Here is a 23,211-nt window from a genome sequence, read left to right as displayed (position 1 = left end):
TTTTTATTATGTCCTGACATAATTTTAATTTATCCAATTTTTATTATGTTTGACATAAATTTAATTCATTAGTAAAAATAGCTATTTTTCTCAAGACAATTATTTTTTGAAACTTTTATATTAAGTAGAATATCATTTATGCTATTAAAAAGTAAAACGGCGTTCCATATGTACTTGTCTACAACATATCTTTAAAGTGTTAAAAAATCTTATGGGTCCTAGGACGTGGAAATTTTTTAAGTGAAACTTCTTTAGGAACGGTAGTGAGTTCGATTCGCGACACGAAAAAGTGTAACGGAAGTTTTCCCAAAATCTGCTTATATAATACATAATAAAAGCATCATATTCAAGAAGTAAATAATAGAATAATGCTAATAAAGTTTAAAGATCACGACTGCGCAATAACGAGTGCGAAAACCGAGAATTCTGAAAATTCATTTGACGTCTAAAACACACGCCATTTTAAGTAATTCTATTAATTTTATCATATTTAATTTATAACAAGTATTTCTCAGTCCCAAAAATAGTCCCTTCTATTTATCCATAAAAATCAGGACATATTATTTTATTTATGAGGCTTGTACTAAATAAAAACGTGCTTTGCTATATACCACACACGTGTGTGCTCGTTTTCTCTTGCGCGGTCGTAGCTTCTTCGTTCCTCCACATTTCGTCTAGTATTTATTGGTATACAGGTATGTACATATCTCGCCGGCGCGGGATTTTCCCGCGAGAGCTCCTCCGTTATATTTTGTACAAAGTCCGTGTAAAAATACAGCAGCCCCATCTTATATCAATTATAAGTTTATGTGATACGCGATAAGAGTTAAAATAATAACAGTCTCGCCTCTCGGACGTATCAAATATTCCGAATAGGTTCGGATCGAGACCACTTGTGCCCTCGACTTTGTTCGGATCCGAGTGTTGTGTGTTGTGTCATTTGGCATGCGGGGGGACACGTGCGATCCCACCACCCCGCCACTAATCATTAAATGGAACAAGAAGCACTCGAGCTTAACGGGAATGACTACGGCATTTAACTGTAGGTACGAGCAATCAATTTGTTGAGTAGGCGCCTAGTCGGCTCAGCCCTATCGTCACTCGCGGATCAAAAATAGTGTGTTCAGCTACGACTACTGAACTAAGATGCTTTCTCAGATCATACGACGAGCACACATACATACGGGAAAGTTTTATACACTGGTACGGCAACACCAGCAATTTTCCCTGCTAGATAATTCGCACGACAGTCTTCGAGATCAGCTACTATCCTTTTACAAAAGTAAATCAATCTTCCCGCGTAAAATAAACGGAGTTAGAAGGAATCTAATTTCCATTGGAAACTTTTTAACTTTGTTATTCTGTTCTTATTCACTTAATTTGAATAGAAATCAAAATTCCTTTTAACGCCAATTATGTTATCTCCTTAAAGTACATGTATGTTTCGTGAAAAGTTTTTGATTCTCTTACTGGTTTTTTTCCTTAACAGTACAACTATAATTATTTTTTTCTAATTTAGTACTAAGAATAAAGTACAGTGGTTAATATCGTGCGTAGTTCAATTTGTTAAATAAAGAGTTGCGTTTAAGTTTCTATGCTAAAACGTGCATTAATGAAAAAATACGGATGTTGTTATGTGATATTTAAAACAGATTGTTATCTATTTTCCTTTCTAAACTCATTCACGTTTCTCAGTGAACGTTTCGCTTTGATTTCGCTATTAATTGATTATTTTCTCGATTGCTAAATGTCCGTCGACATCTCTAAATGGCACAAAATTCTTCTCGTATGTATATGTTCTCCATCGCGCTCGCCGAATTCTTAGGATCGTTAGAAAACTGTTAATTGCGTAACAATACGCACTTACGAATTTGATTCACTTCGCCGCGACTAAGTCTCTCGGTAGACAGACTACACAAGGATAACAGCTACGTTTTATCATCTACACATTACAGAATCCGAATATCTGAATATTTCTGCCGTCTACTTGCTGATTCTACGATCAAGCTACACGCTTTCTTGTTTTCGCCCTCTTTTCGTTCTTTGCCTCCTTTTTTTTAAATTATAACGCAAATTTTACGACCAAAGCGGAATACGTACTACTTACTTGTACGACATATATAAGTATGTATCACAATATATGTGTATATATATATGTATATGTATAGATGCATATAGACACAACGGGGTACGAACGAAGTTAACGAGTGTTCGGATTAATACGGATTAAACGCTCGCCGCGCTCGCACGCGAATTCGTAGCGATTTCTGCGCAGCGACTAGGCACAACAAAGTGAATCGCGCGACATGGCTTATAATCGGTTAAACTGGTTAAAGATTCGGGAATTGAACTGAGATTTCAGTGGATTTAAATGCTGCAGATGCTATATTTCTTCATCCTTTCTTATTCTCTTCTGTTTTCAATGTGTAAAACGTATTGATTTTTCAAATATCTCAAATAACTTATAAATTAAAAATTAACTTCTTACTCAAAGTTAAGAATTACGTTAAGATAAATTCCCCTTTTATAGAACGCGTCCAATTTTATAAAATAAATCCCATTAAATTAAATTTTATTCAATCCACGATATAGCATCGAGATTTTTTAACTCATCGAAATGACATCGATTTCAATTCCCGATTAATTTAAGACAGGATATAACACAGCTCGGTCTTAAAAGTAAAAGCACGCTTCCTTAAAATTTAAGCAATTCTGTCTAAGGGTTCATGTAAAAGTAACATCACATCTTCTTATGAATTAAGTACATTTACGGGAGCGTGTGTATGTATGTATATACACACATACACACATACGCGCGCACAAGCGGATCTTTCTGGCGAATTGTTGAATTATGAACACCTGCTTCGCAGTTGTAGAACTAATTATGGACGTACAAAATACGGTCGGCCACGTATAGTTACCGCATTAGACAAAGCACAATTTTTGCGAAGTCTTAGCTTACCTATATACGTAATAATTATAAATATTCTTATGAGCTTTGGAAGTTAAAATATCGCTCACTTAACAAATTAGGCTTCAACTTTTTACTTAACAAATGCGTATCAATAGAATATAGCGCTAAGTTTTAATAATTGATTGACACATTCTTTGAAAAGATAAAAAACGAAATAAAATTAATTAGCGATAAGCTTTCTTTAATTCAAAATAGTACATGGTTCGGAGATAAAACTTTCACTCGCCGGAGAAGTTAATTCATTTAACTTCGAACAGTGTATATTTTAAATTAAATACGACTTGCTTACGTTAAATTATACAAGTATACGCAGCCATATTAATAATTTTAGTCAAATAGCTTCAATCAAATTAAAAGAAACCTATCAGACCCTGTTTATCATTTAGTAATTTATACGTAAAATGTAGCTAGTTATTTTTACGTTATCTCTATCTCTCTCGTTCTCCCGCTGAATAATACTTCTTGTTAAGGAATGATACAAAAATGAATGCCGCCAACGAGCGTATTAATATTATTAATGTTATTATCCTTGAGTATCGAGTCCGTATCGATCCGACCTTGTTACTTTATTATACAAAGCGACTCCTCATAGTCTCGACACGTAGAGCCGGTGGTATGAGAAGTCGGCGATCGTAAACGGATCTTAAAGAGGATGCATTAACCGTACTCATACGTGTTGGCTAATAAGAGCTAGTTTAGTTGATTTCATAACGATTAACCGAGCCGGCTTATCGCGGTTTGTCGTCATGGGTGAAATCATGGGCAGTTCAGGGGGATCACGGCGACACACCCGAGGGGAATGCACATGAAGCTGACTCGTGAAACGCGAACACGCAATACTCTGTATCGAGATATGCTTTTAGCTCGAGTGCACGTGCCGCGAGCGCAAGGAACTTAAACTCGGCAAATACATTCGACAATGCGTTGCAAAAGAACATCAATTAAGCAGAATCGATAGAAGTCCATTTTGTAAATGTATGAATTTTAAAACGCTTGTAATACGAAGCAAATGGTAACCGTATCTCCTCAATTTAATTTTGAAATTAAAAATGTTTTCTTCTACTTTAAGTATTGTACAGTAAATTTGATTATATGGATATTTTTCTGCAGAAATTTCTTTGACAAAAGAAATTTAATTATAAAAGAACAATTATCTATCGATTCTAATTAATCAATTATCTTTTGCAGAGCGAACAGGAATGTCTGAGCGATAAAACATATGTACAAATAGAAGTTACATTCAGAAATGCGGTCAGACATGTAAGAGGCATAAGTATACCAAATGATAGCACCAGATATTGGATTTCAACATTTGAAAATCGAGTATGAAATAGGAGAAACAGCACGTCTCCACCGTTAACAATCACGAGCAACGAAAATCGCCAAAAGTCGGCGTAATGGGTGTCACTGAAGATATTTTGTATAGTCTTGAAAATATAAGCAATATCCGTTGTCGGCTCGTCCCGTGATTCTCACGGATGTACTGAAGATGCAAAGTATATCCGATAAGAAGCTTCACGAGATGCGATTAGAAATTGTCGACAATAGGAACCACGAGTGAATAATAACGTTATTTTAACGTTACAGGCAGATCGGGCGGCGAAGAAACAAGAGACCCTCTCGACGATCTGTTCGGAACTTGCCTGACATTCTACGGTTTCTTCCATCAATGTCAGATCAGCTCTGATCGTGGTACATTAAGTGTTGTTCCTCTGCGTCGATACCATAGCCCTAGCTAGTACGTTACATTATAGCAATAGCTATAATATAGAGTTACGTGTTAATTATATCATAGCTAAAGATATAATGTCGCAATTTTATAATGTATTTTAACTATATTATAGCTAGGGCTATAATATAAAGTATATAATAGCTATGTTACAGCTAGGGTTAAAATATAGAGTATCTTATAGCCGTATCATAGCAACGACCGTAATGTAGTGTCTGTTACGACTACATTATAACTAGGGCTATAATCTCAAAAGGAGCGACTAATAAAAGTTAGTCAATCAAGGCTGCCGACGCAATTTTGTCATCCTCTTACGACCGATATATCGCCATTTAAATGAAAACTACGCCATTTCTCAGACGTGATTTTCCCTAAGCGTCAGAAAAGAGGGTACAGAGTAACAGCACAGGCACAGTGTAAAGAGACTTTAAGATAAAGCATTACTTTCGACGTCCCAAAATACCGCGTTTGCATTTTGAGATTAATGTTGCGCACTGATCCCTGAAAATTTAAAGCTACCATCGAAAACGAATTGTAATCTGCATTCATAGCATAGTTCCGGGAAATATTAGACGAGTAGATCAATATTTATATATTTGCGGCGCTTACACCAGTCGCACTTTAAACGATGGATTTGGCCCCTTTCTTTGGAAGAAGAAAACTGGCTTGATCGTTGAAAAACTAGCGCCGACACATTTTATACGTTCGTCAGCGCAAATTCCGTTCATCGCAATCGCGCGTGAGAAACGTTCATCGCCGATCACAGCGCGAACGTTCGCAAACGTATAATCTGTCGCCGCGCTATTGCTCCACTCTAGAGATGAGGAAAGGAAGAATGACGAAAATCAATGTCACGTCTTTGCGACGTGTGCTTATAGAGCGAACAGTTGAAAGAAAAACAAACCAAGATTGTTCGATAAATCGGGCAACTAAACGAATCTTCCCTTCCACGTTCTCGGACGGGATTTTTCCACGCACGAGCTAGCTATTCAACGCGAAACTATCTATCATCCCGCGCATCCTAAAGTATTATTTATTCTCGCGCTCGGATACAAGGGATGAAATTATGCAAGACCTACTTAGTCGCGTAGCGATTCGAAATAAACTCAAACAATATCGAAATCCATGGTCACGTGTCCGAGAAGAGAAACTCGCTCTCGGATAGCAGTACTTCCAGATCGGAGGGTACGGTGTGCAAGTCGGAGTTGGCCGGTTCCGGCAGATCACCGCCGCTGTTTCCGATGCCGGTAGGAGCGATTTGTCGTGCTCTGCCTATCCTAACTCGATCTTTCCTCTTGACCGTTCGCAGAAGCACCCCGGTCCTCGGCAGTTTCGTCGTTCTGCTATTCGTATGATTTACAGCTGTGGCCGGTGCCTGCGCTACTTTATCGGACTTGCGTAGCTTTACGCTGAACCGGAACGGCGGCTTGTACACCACCTGAAGCCTCGCACGTTCCTTCCTGGCGAGGGAATTCGACGAGTTCTTCATCTCCGCACCAGCCCTTCCAGTTTCCGCACCAGGACGTCGAGTGGCTGTCAACGCCTGTTGCCTCGACACCGGCACTCTGGACCCCACTGCTCCTCCGCTAACCGTCAGACCCACCGGGGTCGACTTGCTTTTCGGCAAACCATTGACGTTGGTCCGTGCACCGATTTCTGGTCGGCATTGCGAAGATGCCAATAACCAAGAGCGCACCTTGCTTTTAGGATCAGCGTTTGTTTCTGGTTCCTTATCCGTTTGCATTGCCGAATAGTCGATCACCTCCTTTCTATGTGTCTTCTTACGCTTCCTCTTGTCATTATCGCCGCCGCTGCCGCCGGCCGGATTATTGCTGGTACTTTGTCCTTTATCTCTAGCCGATGTAATCTTCTTCCGTTTGTTCTCCTGCGCTGCAGCAGCCGCAACTTCGGCCGGTCTTTTTCGCGCAAAATCGTCCACCTGTCCGGTAGATGATCTCTTCGTCTGTTGGTTTTGCTGTTTCTTCTTGGCGTCCTTTAAATGCAAACAAAAAACTTAAGAATTTAAATTTCGAGATACAAATATTAAATTAATATATTAATATAATCAAATTATTATATTAATACATCGATAATTAAAATAAACAAGTCTATTTTCTAATTCTCTTATTTAAATTAATTTTACCTTAGACTTGTCCGCGTGTCCACCATCTTTATGTTTGCGATGACACCTCTTTTCTCTGACCTTCTTACTAAGAGGAAGTTTGGCACGTGCCGGTGGATGCACCGTCACTCCTTCCGTACCTTCCGGTGGAAGCCGTACCGTTTCCGTCGTAGAACTGTGGATTATCGTGACGGACTTTAGCTTCAGGTCCGGTCGTTTGCCCAGTAATCTCATGCTGGCCACCTAAAAGAAAAGAAAGAAATCTTACGTGCTTGTAAATAAATTTATATTTTATTTATTTTTTCATTGACAAGAATTGGCAGAAATACAAAAAAATAACATACTATATCATATATACTATATATATATATATATATATATATATATATATATGTACATTTCTTTACATATTTATTAGGCGATATTTTATTAATAAAAAATAATTTACAATATGTAATTACATAATGTAATTTACAATAGAAATTCAAATCACTACTTTATTCAAAGCTTTAATTAAAGTTTATGTTATCTAGAATACGGCAGCCACAAGAATTTTTGCTTCTACGTGATACTTTAATCAGTAATCTAATTAAATGTACGCACCGCAGGGGGAAAGGTACTCGGAAAGGTACAACAATGCAATAGCAAATAATTTTTGTAAAAAGCAATTAATCTCCAATTATTTTACAACAAATATTATTAGATTTCGATAGCCTACTATGCATGTGTCCCTACACTTACTCTCAGCATTGTATTTATCTCTTTTCCTTAGTCGTTTCTGAACATTTTTAACATATATAATTATATGAAATTATTGTTTTTTGCGCTTATTTTAACAAAAATATATTTGTTCTATAGACTTGTTTAATGCAACAATCTCATCAAACTAGTTATTAATTAAAAATAATAAATTAAGATAATAAACAATAGAAAAATTAATTAAATTTTTATTTTTAAAATATAATCAAGTACATGAATTTAAGAGAAAATGTAGGTGATGTTTTTATACATACCAGCAACGATATCGCTATTAAAACTATCAGAGCGGCTGCATACCAATGTTCAGCGACCCACCGTCTGAAAGTAGCAAGGCTCTCGTCGGATAATAAGAGCTTCCTTAAAGTTGCTAATGGACCGCTTGGATCAACCTGAATAAAATATTTTAATTAACGCCGTTACCTACTATCTTCCACTATCTTCTGTGACCAAGTTCCATTTACCTCACGACATTTTTGAAAGACATCACAGTAGCCATTATAATCGTTACACGGAGTTCCTGGTTTCGAGAACATGTCGGGAATATCATATGGCGGGGAGTTCCAGTCGAAAGACGATCTGCGAAGAAAAGTAATTAAATTTAACAAATTTTTTATGCAAATTGATCGACGAAATAATATTTAATACGAGATAAACATACAGGCACGGTTGATTTTCCCCGGGAAGTCGACAACATAACTCGCAAGCCTTCGTCGGCGGATCGCTCGGGCCTGGTATGCATTGGCAAGATTCCAATCCGTATGCCAAGCAAATGCTGCCAGTGCACTCCTGTGAAACACAAGTTTCGCGCACGTGAGACAGATCATATTTATTCATTTAATAAGAGCACGTGTACGGTTTTTAATAGGACTGATATCTACCCCCATGAAGCAAACCAGTTCACGATTACAGATGGTCTTATTAGGCTTGTTAATGGACGGCGGACAATACGGAGAATCACCGTGACAGAAGCTCGCATCGCGGCAGCCGTTGTCATCTCTGCACTTCTCTCCGAAACGGTACTCACATTCGCCAGTACAGCACGGACCCTGAAAAGGAAAGCAAACAGAGCCGTCAAAATTACGTCGTGTTATACGCACGATGCGCCGCGTAATTACGTTATGCATATCTGTGAGTAAATTGCCTAAAGTAAATTTAATAAGATATTGCTTAAATTAATTAATATTTTCGACAAAATAAACGAACATCGAGCGATAAATGTGCATCAGCGAATCTTAATATCTTTTGCATGAAATACTGTATGCAAGTTATTAAACATTATTTATTCATTGCGTTAAATGCGCCTAATCGTGCAACAGAAATGTTATCAAATATTAAAAATATAATGGCTTCATAAAAAATAGATTAAAATGTAGCACATTTTAAAGATAGTACTTTTATAATATACGTATTCTGCTATTAGAATATTTAAACAACTAAATAAACGTTTAAATACATAGCTGGATAAACAGACATTTAAAAAATTTGGACGTTTGAACGCTTAACATTTAATATTCAAGATTGAAAAAGCACAAGCGCGGCTACAAGGTCCGGGTTAAATTTTGAGCAAGAAAGTCGTCCTAAAATTCCCCCGACAATACAGTCCAACTCGCATTTTTTACAAGCGTCATACATACTTGACTAGGACTGCACTTCGAGCCTGGTGTGAGCGTGCACGGGGTCTCCGTGGGCGGCGGATAACGGCGCTGGGGAAAGCAGCACGAGTCTCTGCAATCTTCTTCCCAGCCGCAGTCGCACTGCTCGCCCTCCTCCACCACGCCGTTACCGCACAGCGATACTTGCGGTTCTACAATAAACAATGCACAGTACCGTCAGGGTTAGACCAAACGGGAATAGAATAATTGGACGAGAAGATGGGAGCTGGTGCGATCAATTTCGTTTCGTTGCGACGTCGCGATATATCGCGTTCGCCGTTGCTCCCACGGCATAAAACTCACCGGTGAAGCATCCCTTTGGCGAACGTGCCTTGCTGTTGAGCACAGGATTTATGGCGTTCAGGCTGCACGGGCTGAAGCGGTTGTTGTTGCGTTTGTCGCCGCTGGTAGCACGGGCGAACATTATGAAGTTGCCGTCCTCGCCGCCCGGTGTACATTGTTCCGGATCGTGCTGGTCGCGAAAGAACAATGAGATGTATGACGTGAGCGTCATTCGTTTATTGACTGGACAACATTGTATAAAAAGGCCGCGGAATATAGAACGCGCCGTTTTGAACGCGACTAACGGAAGTATGTACGTACCGGTGAGCCAAAGTTGTGGCCGATCTCGTGAGCCAAAGTAACGTGAGAGACCGCAGGCGGTACGTGCTTCCCGTAATTTAATAGGGTCACTATACCGGTGTTCAGTGATTTCATGCTGCCGCGGTAATGCTGCAACGTTATTTCGACAATTATTTTTTATTTATATTTTTTTTCAACTTAAGTTTCATATTCGCGACGATTTCCAGTTCAACGGTTGCGAAAAGAAATCACATAAAAAATAAATTTTTTTGTCGGAGTGGATCAGCTGATCGCCATAAATAGGATCGTGCTTCAAATGTAACATCGATCAGTACACATAAGGATAGATAAATTATTGTAGATTTTTTTAAAGTCTAAAATTTAATACATTTAAGTTATAATTTAATATATTTTAGTGTAATTCTCATTAAATTTTAGTTACTTCCATACTATTCGTAAATTTATAAAAAATATATATATATATAATCGACATTATTTTACAAAAGTCTATTAATACTTTTCACCCACGCATACCCCGTTCTTTTCACACACGCCGCCGGCATTCTTGAGATCGCCTGTCCATGCCAAACCCAGAGTTCCCATCTCGAAATCCCGATACGTGAACATATAAGCCAGACAGAATGCGTCATAATCCTCCTCTATAACAAGGCAAACATCAACGTATTATCAGTTTAGTCCTCATTCGCATATTGACGTATTGACATTACGCCATATTACGGCTTATTAACAAAGAGCGACAACGAGGTCCTTACTCCTTACCTGAAAAGAGCTCTAAATATTTCTCCACCCCGTAATTGCCTGGGAAACGATAATTAGAATCTCTCAACGCTTCCTCGCTGTGCACTTTGATGCGTTTGATCATGAAGCTGATGTTATCCGACCGCCCGTCTTGATTGAAATCTGAAAGCAGACGTGACGCTGTTCAAAACGCTAGTTGTTTCTTAAATTGCATATTTATCGGAACGAAATAATTCACTTAAACTCGTACATTATTCCAGTTCTGTTTCTTGCACCTAACGTTGACAACTCCCATGTGATTACCGTTCTCTGGTCCAAGCAGAGTAATTCGCGTGTAATATGGAACTCACACAATGTGTGTTATACATAATGGAACACAGTACGGTAATGAAAATACCATATGTACGAATAAACAGACTGGTGTACGTTTTACAACGATATAGAGTAACAAATCATTTATCAAATACTTTAAACATTTCACACTTTTCGCAAAAAGTATCAAAAACATATCTCGTGTTAATTTTCAAATTATACACGTACAGCTTTAAAAAATGTGTTATATGCTATTTGTTTAACATTAAAAAAATTAATTTTTTCGTTATAAGAAAAAAGATTACAAGAATCAATATTTTTTTAGAATTACATTTTCCATCTAGATATAAGATTTGTCATAGTTTATATTTTACAAAAGTGTTTCTCAAATTAAATTGAATATTACCGTAGAATTTGAGTAACATTAAACTGGGTTATTCACATGAGTAATATTCAAAAACTCTGTTTTGCTCTATGTCCTCTAATTATTTACTAATTATTTGCTTTTTCGCTCCGGTCTTTGCAATTTCCCGTTTCGTTTATAATTCCATCGCTTTTATCACATTATTATTTATGTCAAAATTGTAAACGCGAAAAACAAAAAATTTGCATGCATGACGCGTACGCTGTGTACAAAGAAAATTTATTATTTTTATCGTATTTTCCATATAAATATCACGCTTAATTGTGCTTAATATTAAAACATAAATTGATATAAATTTAAATATCAACGAATAAAAATCGAACGAATGATTTTTCATTAATTCTTTTCTTTTTTATGAATTCCTTCTCGTATTATCATCAACCGCGGCAGAAAGGGTAAAATTCCAGAAAATTTTCATAATTCCCGTAAAGTTCCTCGGCTTTCCTCGAAAAGTCTCTGAATGTCTTCGCTTTTTTTTCTCATTTTACTTCGATATTCCCTGGTCATTTTAAATTAGATTCTCCCGACGTTTTTTCGCGTTCCTCAAGTAGTTTTCAATTTCCTCGACTTTTTTCTCCCCCTCGGCCTTTGCCATCGTCCGTTTTCCCGACCCGCCGCGAAAACTGTTAGGGTAGATCATCTTTCACCGCGCGCGCGCGCACGCGAGGAAGAACACCCACCTGTGTATTTGTAGATGGAGTTGACTTTCTGCACGTGCCTCGTCATCACCTCGATACAGGCTTCCTCCGTGCCGTATCGCGCGAAAAACTGATGGTCCGCTTGCAAGTAGAGCATGCAGGTAGTTTTCCGGGGATCTACGGTCGCGCGCTTGTGCAGATGCCTCGCGATCCGATCTTTGCCGCTCGCGCTGCGGACGGGGACGAGAAATAAGGTCGCTTTTATTGCGCGATGAAAAACGCTCTCCGCACTCTCCTCTCGCAACCTCGAGCACCTAGTTCCTCCGAATTCTATTTCAACTTTCGCGACGCTTGTTGTCGTTTGTCGACACACACGTTGCCAGTACTTCGCTAACAATTGACACGTGAATTGACCCAGAAGACAAAATCAACAAACATTTCACGTTAGAGTTGAAACCGTCGTCGCTTCCGCATTGTTTATTGTTCCTTCCTTCATCAAATCAGTCATTTAAAAAAAGAAACGTACGTACATATCACAACAAATTGCATTTTGAGAAAAATAGAGTCTACAATAAATGTTTCTTTACATTACATTTGCTATATGTCTTTTTCCTCCTATTATTTTTTTTAATTTTTTTGTTCTTCGTGCTCTTTAAATAGATCTTTGAAGATAAAACATTTTACACCGGTACGATCTAGTCCAAACTTTCTCACGCTTTGAAAAATAAGTTCTGTGACGTACGATAAAATGGATTTATTTGCGTGCGTTAAGCAGGAAAAAGGTTCGGGCTTTTTCTCACTAGGAATGCAAAATACTCACGCGTCCGTGTACTCGACGTCATTACTCGTTTCCAACGTTAACACCCTCGCATTGTTTTCCCTTGAGTAGAGAGCAACGTGCTCGCCGAGCAGGGGCTCGTAGAATGCCTGAGAATTGTTGTACCTATATCTGGAGGAACAGACATCGCGAAGTTTAAATTTACATTTAAAGTCCGCCATATGAAGACTGACATGAAACGCATAATATATGATAATCCCGGCCGGCGGGAGTTTCCTTTACACGTGTCTAAATTACAGCGCGTTTGCTAACAGTATGTGCTCTTTTATCATTTTCTTCGTCCGCGAATGTACTTTCATAAAGTAGAAAATATACGAGTAAATATAAGTGCTTGGGAGAATGTCTTAATAAGGGCGCAGCCATTACGTCGCTTATATATTACTTGAATTAATCAAAAAATATATATCAAATTAAAATATTATATAAAGTCTTTAAACACACGAGAAATCATCTTAACACAATCGTATCAAAACCAACCATCTAATATTTAAAAAAATTCTATGCAAAATAAGCTATAAATATATGTAATTCTAGAAGACAACTTTAAATTAAATATGAATGCACGCCTGTCGACAAAAAAAGATTATACACATATCATCATAATTCGAGTCTTAAATATATTTTATAAACTAAGAAAGCTTCGCGAACACTATTTTGACGTCATCGTCAAACTGAAAACGATCGACCTGGATTTGGTCAAAAATACGGGAAGCAGAAAAAAAATAATTAAACTCAAAACTCGTTATCATGATCTGAGGGATGGTTTACATCCTCATCTACATCGACGATCGTCGCTTAGCGATTCGAGAGAAATAGAACTCACCTATCGAAGGAATCACGAAGAGACCCCTTTTGGTGCAGCTGATGACTGGCACAGGGTAATGGATGTGGCGGGGTGGTGACGTCGGAGGTGCGATAAGCTATGCTGTGATAGGGCGGCGACGTGTCTTCATTTTTATTCAAATACCTGCTCGTCGGCTCGATATAGTACTCCTCGAATCTGGTCACGACACTGCCGTCGAAGAGACCGTCCTGCGTAACGACGCCCTGCACCACGGCGCTCTCGTCATCTGTGAAGAGAACAGGACACGATGCCGGTTAATAAAGAATCAGCAATTGAATTTGTAGAGAAAAAGGGATCATTTACATCATATAGATTCAATCAACATATAACTGACAATTTTTATCACCTTTCTCCATTATCAAATATTTAAACTCGTGCGGGTAATAATTAATATGCAATATATGCATGTATATATATTATATACATACAGTCTGCATACAAATATATAATATTGTATAAGATAATATAATCTATACACGTATTTTATAATTTTTATAAATATTAACAATTAAATGCTTTCACGTTTTCCGGCTAAAACTTGACCCTCCATTTAATTTATTATTTGTTTTACACAATTTCACAAAATTTGTAAACTATTACAAATTTTCTTTTTAACATAATAAATATTACAATTTATCTTAATAAATATTTCAGTTTATTATACCATAAATAAACAATCATATCAATTCTTTTTCATGTTATACTCATACGAGAAATAGATTTTTCATAAATTCGAGATACGTACATGTTAACAGTATTTTTCCACGACAATCTGCCGTATTTTAATAACGCTCGCAAGAATTGAGATTACTAAACCCATTATTAATAGTTTCCGCGGAGATGGATTCGCGTTGAATGTGCGGCGATATAACCCCGCAGCTACCTTTTAAATCTGCGAAAATACGAGGGCGAATCGCGACGGCAGAAGACTCGTTCCCACGGTGCATATAAAGTTACCGTCGCGGGGTTAATTATATTTGTAGAAGCTTTAGTTTCTCCGTGTCGTCGTGCTTTCATTATTTCTTATGAAATTTTTGCGACTTCGCCCGAGTTTAGCGAAGGCACGCGGTGAGAAAGGGAAGAGGTATATGGTAACTTTTCGGACGGAATTAGAAAGGATTGCCAGGTATTTAGGATCCGAGGACGAGCCATAACTTCGTTTCGTTTCGCTTCGCGCCGTACAAATTCCATCCGGGCGGTTCAACTTCCTGAGCGAAACGACGGATTTCCGTGGAAAATTCTTGAAATCGAAGTTTGCCGTCACAGCGACAAGAAATTCCTTCTATTTGCTCTATCGCCGTCGCTAATGCGCGATGTAGCTTTGCGTAATTTAAGCATAAAATATGTGCAAATCTCATGCAAATAATGTGCTGGGTTAGGTAATCGAACCGCGATAAGTAGGCTATGAAATAACATTATTAAATAATTAAATAAAACTCCTAAATTCTAAATAAATATATTAGTCTCTTAATACATTAAGATTTTATGTAAAACGTTTAATTTCCAAAATATAGACGTTTAAATGCAAAATTCGACCAAAGATTAGTTATATTTCCATTCTACTCTATTTTCTTCTTTCTGTGACAAGAGGGCACTGATACAACAATAACAGAAAAATTGAAATTTATCTGGTAAAAGCAGCGTGTACTGGAACTGTCGCTCAATATATGTACGTCGCTTCCGATACAATTTTGTAAAAACGTCGCAGATTGACGGACGGTATAGAAACTTGAGTGGAAGACGGAAAATCATGACCTCAGAGGATCAAGTCTCTTGGTTCAAAGCGAAATTTCCCGGGTAAAACGTGGGTAGATTCTAGGAATTCCAATCGTCAATCATAGACGATATTCCGGACTATCGCTAAAGGAAAGATAAATCGACTAAAGTGCTATCGCGAAGTCGGAGAAATTTACGGCCGCGTGTTACTTCCTACAAGTAATTGTTTGGATCCCTTTGGTTGTTGGCGCGCGGCGGATCCGTAAATTCACCCTTCATGGTAATCGATACCCTATCCGCCCCGATAAAAGGGACAATCAGCAGCGGGGTTTTATATCGCGGGGCAATTTAACTCCGGGCGCAAAAGAAAACAATTTGCGCGTGAATAAAAATAAGGTATACAAACATGTTAGATGTTATAAGAAGCTAATTTATCACATTTAAGCTTATCACTCTTTTTTATTTATCCTTTTAGAACAATTTGTAACTTTCTACTTGAGATTGCAGAAATTGCATCGATTTAGCAAGAAAACTCGAAATATATTTCTAGACAAATTTTAATTCAAATCGAAAATAGGAATATAAAATTAAACGCAAATTTGAAAATAAAGAACAAGACACAAAGTCAAACATTATTTCAATAATAAAAAATTACTGAACAAATTTAACTTAATTTATAAATTGAATAGTATACCTATATTAAATATCAATTTGTCAATAAATAATTTTACCTTGCATTTTATTTGATTTCATTTATATAAGAAACTTCAGGAAAGAATTAAACAATAAACTTGCAATATTTTTAATATCTGATACGTTATTTATTTTTAAATATAATCTTAATATAAAATTGATTCTCTCTTAAATTTAAAGTCGAGAGTAAATGTAGACGAGAAATTTAATATTGAAATGTTTTTCTATTTCTTTGTAGAGATAGAAATTTACTTTTATATGAAGTATCTTGTATATGAAGTATATAATACATATCATATATATATATATCTTCCAAGTTTTCTAAATTATGCTTTCTTTGATCAATTTTTTCTCAGCGAAGATATATTAAGTCATAATGACATCTTTCTCAGTTTTGTAATATTATCTATATATCTATAACTATATATATTTTTTAATATCATACTACAAAATAAAACTCTCTTAAATTACATCGCATTCAAACTTAAATAAGATAGCAAAAGTCTCATTACTAATTTGCACCCTTTGCAATCTTTTCGAAAGATTAAAAGTCTTGTCATTTTTCTTAAGCTGACCTCGGACTGCTCAGGGAACTCGTGGCTAAAATACCAACTAGTGATTTTCAGGCACGCCGCGAAGACGATTGCTCCTTTTTCCCGACCGCAAGAACGTCGTCGATTAGAGCCGAGGAAGAGACAGCAGCGCGATGTCGGGGATGCTTAGCGAATTTCAGATCCAGGTGGAATTCCGCGATCGGTTTGTCTAGAAAAACGCGGGGATTCTCCTTCTTCCAATCTACGGAGCTTCCGCGGCTAATTTGATCCCATTTCGCGCGATAGCTTAAGCGTGAACGACGATTCCCCGCGGGGGACGAGTTGGAAAACATAATCGATGTGCAACGGCGTCGTGTCGTCTCTTCTTCTCCCGACGAGAGATCGCAGATAGAAAGTGGACCTCCCGCGAGAGGCTCGATAGTGAACCTTGGATGGGGAACGAGGAGGAAAAGTAAACGCGTAGGAAACACGGGGAGAAACTAGGCTATCGCCAGATTAAATTCGATCGCCGCGGATTTGACGCAGGTCGAGGTCAAATCTTCCGCTCTGCGGATACTGTCCAGATTATACAATCTACAAATCGGGGCATCTCAACGCAGTAATTTAATTCTCAAAATATATAGGGATACTTTTTTGTGCGCGGTAATTGCATAGGTTAGATTAAATTTTAACAAAAAAAATATGAATAATTTTTGTAACTCTTCAACACTCTTAAACACAAAAGGATTCACAATCCTAATGTGTATCTTGTCGAATATCTCGAGATATATTCATTAGGGTGTAAAAATCGACTATAACGACGCCGACTGTCAAGACGTGGCAATCATTACAATGTTGCTTATTTCGCTAATTAGATATAATTATAAATTAGATAAATACATTGTGTTCCACAGGAAGAAGAGAGATGTGGAGAATCAACGAATTAAAGACGGCCGGTAGTCTACTGCGTCCGCGCTTTTGATAGTATTTCGTCGGCTTTTTTTCACGTTTGAGCGCTCAAAGCGAAGAGCTACAGCTTAATCTCCAGCGAGCGAGCATGAGATCTCAAACAGGTGTGAGGGGTGCAGATGGAAGGCTACTCTTTTTCCTGAACGGCAAAGAACGGATAAGGATAAACGGGGGAAATGCGATAATTGCATGGTAATTAAAAAATACGCTGAGAAAATACTAATTACACGAAAGCACGATCGTACCAACGCGTGAGTAAAGCGAGGAATAGAGAATATCAAAGGTAAAGAGAAAAAAAACGAGATTGTGGAAAAATACTCTGTCCCTCCCCTCCCTCCCTATGACGAAGGGTAAGCGAAGATAAAGACGAGGAAAACGTGATAATTGCGTGGTAATTAATAAATACATTAGAGAAGTACTGATTGCATGCAAATGATAATAACTATTAAACGCTTAAAACGATAATAAGCGCAAGATAAAAAGCTGAAAAGCAGAAAAAGCATGAAAAGAGGAAAGATATTTTCCCCACGATTTAAAAAAAAGGAACAAAAGTGAAGAATTAAATTTTCCCATAATTGCGCCGTAATTAATAAATTACGAGGCAAACGTAGACTAACGATATAAATTATCATATTGTACAGTATATCCGCGATTATCGACGATAATGGCAAAGTACAGTAGCAAAGGGCGGAGAACTGCGAGAATTAAAAGAACGTTACTTCTTTTCTACGGTCCAAAAAAAGGAAGCAAACGGAAGGATAAGTACAAAGAAAGTATAATAGCAATTAATAAACGTATTTAAGAGAGACTACCAATTGTGCCAGATGGAAAATGTGAATGCTGAAGTGCAGGGGAAGCAGCGTGCTATAAGGGCAGGAAAACAACACGATGGACAAATAAAAGTACGGAGATTATAAAACTGTCTGCATATGACCGCCGCGCCAACGGTGCATCATCCATTTGATATAGCTTTTGTCCAGGACCCGCGGGCTGCCATGCCGGTTGCTCGAGACAAAAAAAAAGAGAGAATGAGGAAGAATCTGCGCCCCGCAGCTTAATCGAGTCTCATCCCGACGCGACAGTTTGGACAGGCGTAAAGCGGATAAAGTAGATCGCGCATGTCGACGTTGGGGAAAACAAAGAAAAATTGATATAAATACGGGATACGGCTAGACCGCAAGATACGTGTGGGAATAAATAGGGAAAAGTGGGGTGTACAATTAAATGCGACGGCGAAAGATGAAACTCTCATCTCTCGTCAAAATTTTGCATTCATTCGTGATTTCCGTAAAATCAATTGACTCGTAAAATTTAAGAAAAAAAAGTTACACGCGGCTGGATGCGTCGACGCGACAGGCAGCTTTGAATTTGAAACTTTGTTCGACTGCGGAATCGGTATACCTATTTGGTGGATTGTTCAAATTCTACTTGTTCGCGATGTGGATACAGTCGCGTTCTTATGGCGCGTGTTATATACGTTGATCAGAAACGCCTTAAGCGTGGCCGGCTCGATAGAAATCGCGGTGTTAAGCTCACGTTACAGTCTGTCGCCGACACGCCGCGTTGTAGCATATAACGTACAATCGTAGTTGTATGTACGCCGGCAATTTATCAATTATTCATCGCGGCATTCACGTTCGCGAAATATTATTCAGCGCGGTCGCGCGATAGTCAAATTCCCTCGTTACACGTTTACACGGTTTTACGCGTCGACGCGAGACGCGAGAAAAACATTTCCTCCCTTTTCCGAAGAGAATCGACTTCTGAAAGTAATCCCGGTGGAAGAAGCTGGTTAAGTCGGAATGACTTTGAGAGACGAGAGATTGGACATATAGATAGAGACAGAACGGAGAAAGAACGGGTGGAAGCCATTGGAAGAAAAAGCATTTAACTCGAACGATGACAGTTAACTCATTTAATCAGCGCTGACAGACTGCGGAATATTTAAAAAAGTCCTGACGTATTCGACGAATAAATTTCGTCGTAGTAATTTTGTCTTCAACTTTGATGAATTCCAAAAATATCGTAAAATATAAAATTAAAATGATAGTATAGTATTTATAAATCAGATTTAATTTAGACGAATCAGATATGAATCTAACATTAGATTCATAGACAGACTAACATATAAAATAGAAATCAAACATTTATGTACGAACACTCTTCAAGCTACTTACTCGGTAATAATATTAGCAGCGATTTCTTTCCAAGTTTAATAAGGTGATAGATTTGACAAAAAAGAGTAAGATTCTGAAAGTCGTCTCTTCGAGTAATCTTGAAGGGAGAAACTAGTTAAGTCAGAATGATCGCAAGAAGAGTCGGAGCGAATAGAGATAAAGGAAGAAGATTGTACATTTGTAGATGTAAAAGTGAGAGAGAAGGAAGAAAATTCCCTCCTGGGCGATGTTGCAAATGTAGGCTAGGGAGAGAGAAAGAGAGAGAGAGAGAGAGAGAGAGAGAGAGGGAATCATGCAGAACGAGCGTCGGAGGGTCGTCAGAGAAAAAAAAGCGATAAAGGCGGGCGAGATACAAAAGGAAAAAGCTTTCACCGATAATTAATGAATTATTCATGTTCGAATTCGTTTTTATCACGCATTGTAGCGTGTTTTCGTTCATACTTATTCATCGACGGGCTCGTCCGACGATTTCGTGCCTCCGCGATAAAATGCCCCGGCGGACATTTGAAAGCGCGATTCAATAGACTCTTCTCTCGTCGCCGATCAATTCAGGCCGAAACTTGCATTTTTCATACCTGATACGCTCTGAATCGACATACACACACACACACACTCTCTCTCTCTCTCTCTCTCTCTCTCTCTCTCTCTCTCTCTTGGCGGATCATGATAAAGAATCCGTGTCGCGATCTTTTTACTTCGACGTAAAGTCGCGTTTTAAAAAGTAGCTACTCGTTTCTGATCGCCGCGAATAAAGTGCCGAGTCGTGTTTAACGTTATGAAGTATTGACAAACGTGACGAAGACGACCGAAACTATTTTCTGATAAAGTGCTTACCTATAGTTAAGAACTGTCATTAGATATCCTGATAGACGCCATAAGAAACGGCATAGATAAGTGACTCAATTTCCTTGCTAAACAGAGAGGCTTTCAATAACTTCGCGACGTTAGAAACCGAAATGACATTAAAGTAACGACATATTAGCAAGAAAAAGAGAAAATCTGAAACACGAAGCACCATTAATATTTTGTGCAGCGAGATCGCACGCCACCGGCGAGCGGAGAACAAAGCAGCGTCAGAAAGATACGAGGGCTCATCTCTCTCGCATCTCGAGACGCTTAATTCTCGCAGGAGGATTCGCGAAGAGCAAGCGAACTGGTTGGCTCCCGGCGTAATCCCGAAAAGTGGCGGAGCGGATCTATGGAAACACAGAACCCTTAATCGAGAGGCGGGGCCGGGACGAGGGACGAAGAACGCGAAAAAATAAAAAAAAATACAGAAAAATCGTGGAACGCGAAACGGGGACGGGGACGGGGACGGGGCGAGCGCGGCGAAGTTGCGCGATCCGGAAAAGTGCGGCGATAAAAGGGATGAAACGGGAAGACGCGTTCTCGAGCTGGGCGGGACGAACGGAGGTTTGATAGCCGAGGGGGGTAGAGGAGCAATCGAGGAGGTTTGCGATGGAGCTTTCACGGAGGAAAAGCCCTCGTGCTCGTTAGTAGAAAAATCCAATTTAGTCACTGAACGGCTAACGGATCGGCTCCGGTCGTGGCGCGTTCGACGCGTCCGTCGAGTCCCGGCAAGCGTAAACGCTATACGCATGCGAGAAAGTGCGACCGAATGTCGCTTTATCGATCAACAATCGAATTACACCGACGAAGCGACGCGACGGTCACATTGATCTGAATCGACGCGAAACTTAGCGTCTTGCCTCGGCTTTCACAGAGGACGTTCTTTTACGCACTTATCTCGCAAACTTTCCTGAAACTTCCAATCCACTTTATATCCCCACCCCCCGGAACATATAATAAAAGCTTCGCTAATTAATTAATCCATTATCGGAAATACTCGAAAGAATGATTTTTATACAAAGAAAAACAAGAAACAATAATTACGTCAAAACTTGTGAATCACTTTCGCAAATCGACACCGAACCCAGTTCACGTTTTTCTTTTTTTTTTTCATTACAGTGTAAAGTTAGCACATGTAGTTATTTCTACATGAAAGCGTGGCAGAGAGCTTTTTACCTTTGTTTCTTTCACGCTCTATGTTCTATTATTTGGCGCTCCACGTTCTTCGTCAATTTAGTTAAAGCGACATATGCGAATGGCCAGTTTCAGCCGCGGCCGCGCAAAACGCGGGAGTGCCATGGCGAATGAAAACTCGCGACTACCCCGTCGAAATACGCAGTGAAAATCGCGGCTGTGCGAAGTGGCCTTTCATTGGCGGCTCTCCTCGCACCCGTATATATGCTCGCACTCGCAGAGCAATACGCTGCGAATAGTACTTGAATATCGAATTGTTCCGCAGTCCGAGGACAACATCGAGGATTATTCGCCACCGTGTAATGTCCGACAAAACAGAGACAAAGAGGACACGAGTCATTTATCCATTTTGAGCGCATTCATTCCAGCTTTGGATTTCAATAAAAAGTTACACGTGCGATATAGGGTAAACTCGGGTAAGATGGCCATAGTTTTTTTAAAATGCAATAAACATACATTTATTTTTGTTATATTTTAACAATGTTTGGTATATTCCTTCACTGAAGCTTAAAGTACGTAAAACTATCGAAATTAAGAAGAAAACACTTAACATAAATTTTATATTATCAAAGTATTACAACGTATGCATTGGCCATCTTATCTGACTTTTAAAGAAAAGATGGCCATAGCAGAAAAGATAACCATAGTATTTTTAAATAAATAGTGAAAAATAGAAATACAAATTATAGGTCAAATTACAATTTACATAGCTTAATTATGTGTGTAACGTTGATTACGGCAGCTTAACTATAATTTATTTAATGTTATAGCAGCTTTTAGCGGACACATGAAAAACTTTGCAGGCAGTCAAAAGTAAAAATATGATATAATATTCACAATATTGTTATTTTGAATAGTGTACGCACATAAACTACTGTAAATATCGATTATCTTTGAGAATGACTACAAAAATGCACTGTTTAGCCATTATTGGAGAAATTACAGCCATGGGCCATCTTTTCCGTATGGCCATCATACCCGAGTTTACCCTAACTTCTTTCGTTTTATTCGTTCAGACACACCGAGAGTACTGGGACTACGTAAATTTCAAAAATAAACGAATCGCGCCTTTCGCGGAGAAATTTTTTTAAAATTAATGTTGCGCGCGCGACATAATTTACAAAGTGATTGCTGGTTTAATTCATCATAGTCACTTTGCATCTCTCTCTTGTAATAGTCTATTTCTTACTAACAACTAAATATTCAAATGCAACGTAAGTTCTGCGAGTACAATTTTCCTCAATCTCTCTTTATATTAAAAAACTTTACCAAACCCTACTTAAAAGATTCGATGTCGAGCGATGATCTATGACGCCGTAAATCACCACTGCGGCGTTAAAAATATTACGCTATATATCTGGCAGCCTTTTTCGAGATATATATTACGAAACTATATGCGGTGGGTAACTCTTCGTTAAACCATCCCCAATTCTCCGCAGCAATCTCT

General features: G+C 38.4%; 1 protein-coding gene across 1 annotated transcript in view; it reads right to left on the bottom strand.

Moving 5' to 3' along the window:
• Positions 1 to 664: 664 nt before the first annotated feature.
• Positions 665 to 23,211, bottom strand: part of LOC112464708 (disintegrin and metalloproteinase domain-containing protein 10) — a 59,515-nt gene continuing 36,968 nt past the window's right edge. Inside the window, exons 5-18 of the mRNA XM_025031854.1 lie at positions 13,613 to 13,859; positions 12,772 to 12,900; positions 11,994 to 12,181; positions 10,599 to 10,739; positions 10,353 to 10,477; positions 9,840 to 9,968; positions 9,540 to 9,708; positions 9,219 to 9,388; positions 8,463 to 8,630; positions 8,243 to 8,370; positions 8,046 to 8,160; positions 7,839 to 7,973; positions 6,847 to 7,068; positions 665 to 6,696 (exon numbers count right to left, since the gene is read on the bottom strand). Coding sequence (XP_024887622.1) covers positions 5,833 to 6,696; positions 6,847 to 7,068; positions 7,839 to 7,973; positions 8,046 to 8,160; positions 8,243 to 8,370; positions 8,463 to 8,630; positions 9,219 to 9,388; positions 9,540 to 9,708; positions 9,840 to 9,968; positions 10,353 to 10,477; positions 10,599 to 10,739; positions 11,994 to 12,181; positions 12,772 to 12,900; positions 13,613 to 13,859 — 2,930 coding nt within the window. The 3' untranslated portion in view covers positions 665 to 5,832. The remainder of the gene's footprint in view (positions 6,697 to 6,846; positions 7,069 to 7,838; positions 7,974 to 8,045; positions 8,161 to 8,242; positions 8,371 to 8,462; positions 8,631 to 9,218; positions 9,389 to 9,539; positions 9,709 to 9,839; positions 9,969 to 10,352; positions 10,478 to 10,598; positions 10,740 to 11,993; positions 12,182 to 12,771; positions 12,901 to 13,612; positions 13,860 to 23,211) is intronic.

Source organism: Temnothorax curvispinosus, unplaced genomic scaffold, assembly GCF_003070985.1.
Source record: "Temnothorax curvispinosus isolate PA1 unplaced genomic scaffold, ASM307098v1 QBEX01014483.1, whole genome shotgun sequence".
Taxonomy (NCBI): Eukaryota; Metazoa; Arthropoda; class Insecta; order Hymenoptera; family Formicidae; genus Temnothorax; species Temnothorax curvispinosus.
The sequence above is the reverse complement of the archived record's forward strand: the minus strand, read 5'-3'. Positions and strand labels throughout refer to the sequence as shown.